Here is a 1,997-nt window from a genome sequence, read left to right as displayed (position 1 = left end):
ACAATTCTCTTTTGAGCAGAGAAACTATGACTCATCTTTGTTTCTTCGAAAAACATCTACAGGTTGTGTTCTTCTTTTGGTATATGTCGATGACATTATTATTACAGGAATTGATTCTTTACTAATCACTAGCCTGCAACAACAACTTAAGGATTCTTTTCATATGAAAGATCTTGGTACTCTTACATATTTCTTCGATTTGAAAGTTCATCATGATTCATCCGGTATGTTTCTAAATCAACACAAATATACCCAAGATTTAATTTCTTTGGCAGGTCTTCAGGATTCCTCCTCCATGGATACTCCATTAGAATTGAATGTAAAGTATTGCCGAGAGGAAGGCGATCTTCTTCCTGATCCAACTATATTTCGGAAACTAGTTAGGAGCTTAAATTACCTTACTATTACCAGGCCAGATATCTCTTTTGCAGTTTAACCAGTTAGTCAATTCATGCAAGCTCCCCGTCATCTTCATTTGGTGGTTGTCCGTCGCATCATTCGATACCTCCGAGGAACATCTAATCGTGGTTATTCTTTCCTAGTGGTTCGCCTATTTGTCTTAATGCTTTTAGTGATTCTGATTGGGTGGGATGTTCTGACACTCATCGTTCAGTTACTGGTTGGTGCATGTTTCTTGGAGAGTCTTTGATATCTTGGAAGAGTAAGAAGCAAGACCGCGTGTCAAAATCTTCAACAGAGGCTAAATATCGAGCAATGTCTACTGCTTGCTCCGAGATTGTGTGACTTTGTGGATTACTTGCTGAGATTGGATTTCCTCAATCTAATCCTACTCTTCTCCATGCTGACCATACAAGTGCTATTCAGATTGCTACTAATCCGGATTACCATGAGCGGACACATCAAAGTAGACTGTCATTATATACGAGAAGCTGTAGATAAAGGTGTCATTACTCTTCCGCACGTTTCCAGTGATATTCAAATAGCTGATGCATTTACAAAATCAATGGCACGACAACGACATCAGTTTCTAGTCGGCAAATTGATGCTTCTTGATCTACCAGCATCAATTTGAGGGGAGATGTTAGCATGATGTAAATATTGTATATTAATGTAATCATATATTGTTGTATATTAGTGTAATTACATAGATTTTATTTAGTAGTTAAAGAGAATAATAGTGTCTTTAGTAAGAGCAGATTTGGTGGGATAGAATAGCAGATTTAGAGGGATAGAAAAGTTGATCTTTAGGGATAGGAAGACGGATCTTTAGGGATGTAAACATTGAATATTTTTCTATTTAATGACAAGACTCTCAATATTGAGAGGCATTCAACATAAAATTGACAATGAAGACTATAAAGGAAAAGATTTTATCTTATAACAAAAGTTGTTCATCTTAATTTTTTAGTCATTTTTATAAAACTAAAAGCAAGAAATCCAATTCGTCAAGTGACAACACCAATCAATCTGGCTATGTTTGTTCGTACTCGATCGGAAGAAGCTATGCAGGTATTCAACCAGCCAATTTGTGTATATAATAGTTCTTTTATCGACTAAGAGCTTAGCGTAGTGATTCCTGATCTCTAACAACTTCTTTTTATAGTTCATTGGTTGGATCTTAGACTGATTTTGAGGTGATCGCGATCATCGTCTTAGCAGATTATATACTAAGAGATTCGGTTCTAAATATTTGATAGGTTCAAGAGACTCGAAACATATTATAGTTCCTGAAAAGGATCATTACTTGCATTGTATCTACCTTTGCTAGTTGATCATCACATCACAAAATTTTGGGCCATTCACATACCAATACACTTTTTTACTTTCAAGAAATTAAGCCAAGAATGAATATACTAAAACACATACATCATAAGAAATCTAGAATAGTTTTTAGGCAAAACTTCTCGGATGGTTCCTTAATAGCCAATTAAATCGATCGAGTTGCTTTGGCGGGACGCGAGAAGCCATTTTCCAAGGCAAACGGGAGACATGCAGTCATTCACAAAATTGGTGGGGCCCCTATTATAAAAGGGAAG

At 36.1% G+C, this 1,997-nt stretch overlaps 1 protein-coding gene across 1 annotated transcript; it reads left to right on the top strand.

The window, feature by feature from the left end:
- Positions 1-62: 62 nt before the first annotated feature.
- On the top strand, positions 63-1,033 carry LOC124894284 (uncharacterized mitochondrial protein AtMg00810-like; the record flags this gene model as incomplete). The annotated part of the gene is made up of 4 exons (XM_047405008.1): positions 63-224; positions 276-411; positions 573-740; positions 826-1,033. Coding segments are annotated over 4 exons (674 nt in total), but the record flags the coding sequence as incomplete, so codon positions are not given.
- Positions 1,034-1,997: the final 964 nt, after the last annotated feature.

The sequence above is a fragment of the Capsicum annuum genome, unplaced genomic scaffold (genome assembly GCF_002878395.1).
Source record: "Capsicum annuum cultivar UCD-10X-F1 unplaced genomic scaffold, UCD10Xv1.1 ctg72744, whole genome shotgun sequence".
NCBI lineage: Eukaryota > Viridiplantae > Streptophyta > Magnoliopsida > Solanales > Solanaceae > Capsicum > Capsicum annuum.
This window is presented reverse-complemented; position numbering and strand designations above follow the sequence as displayed.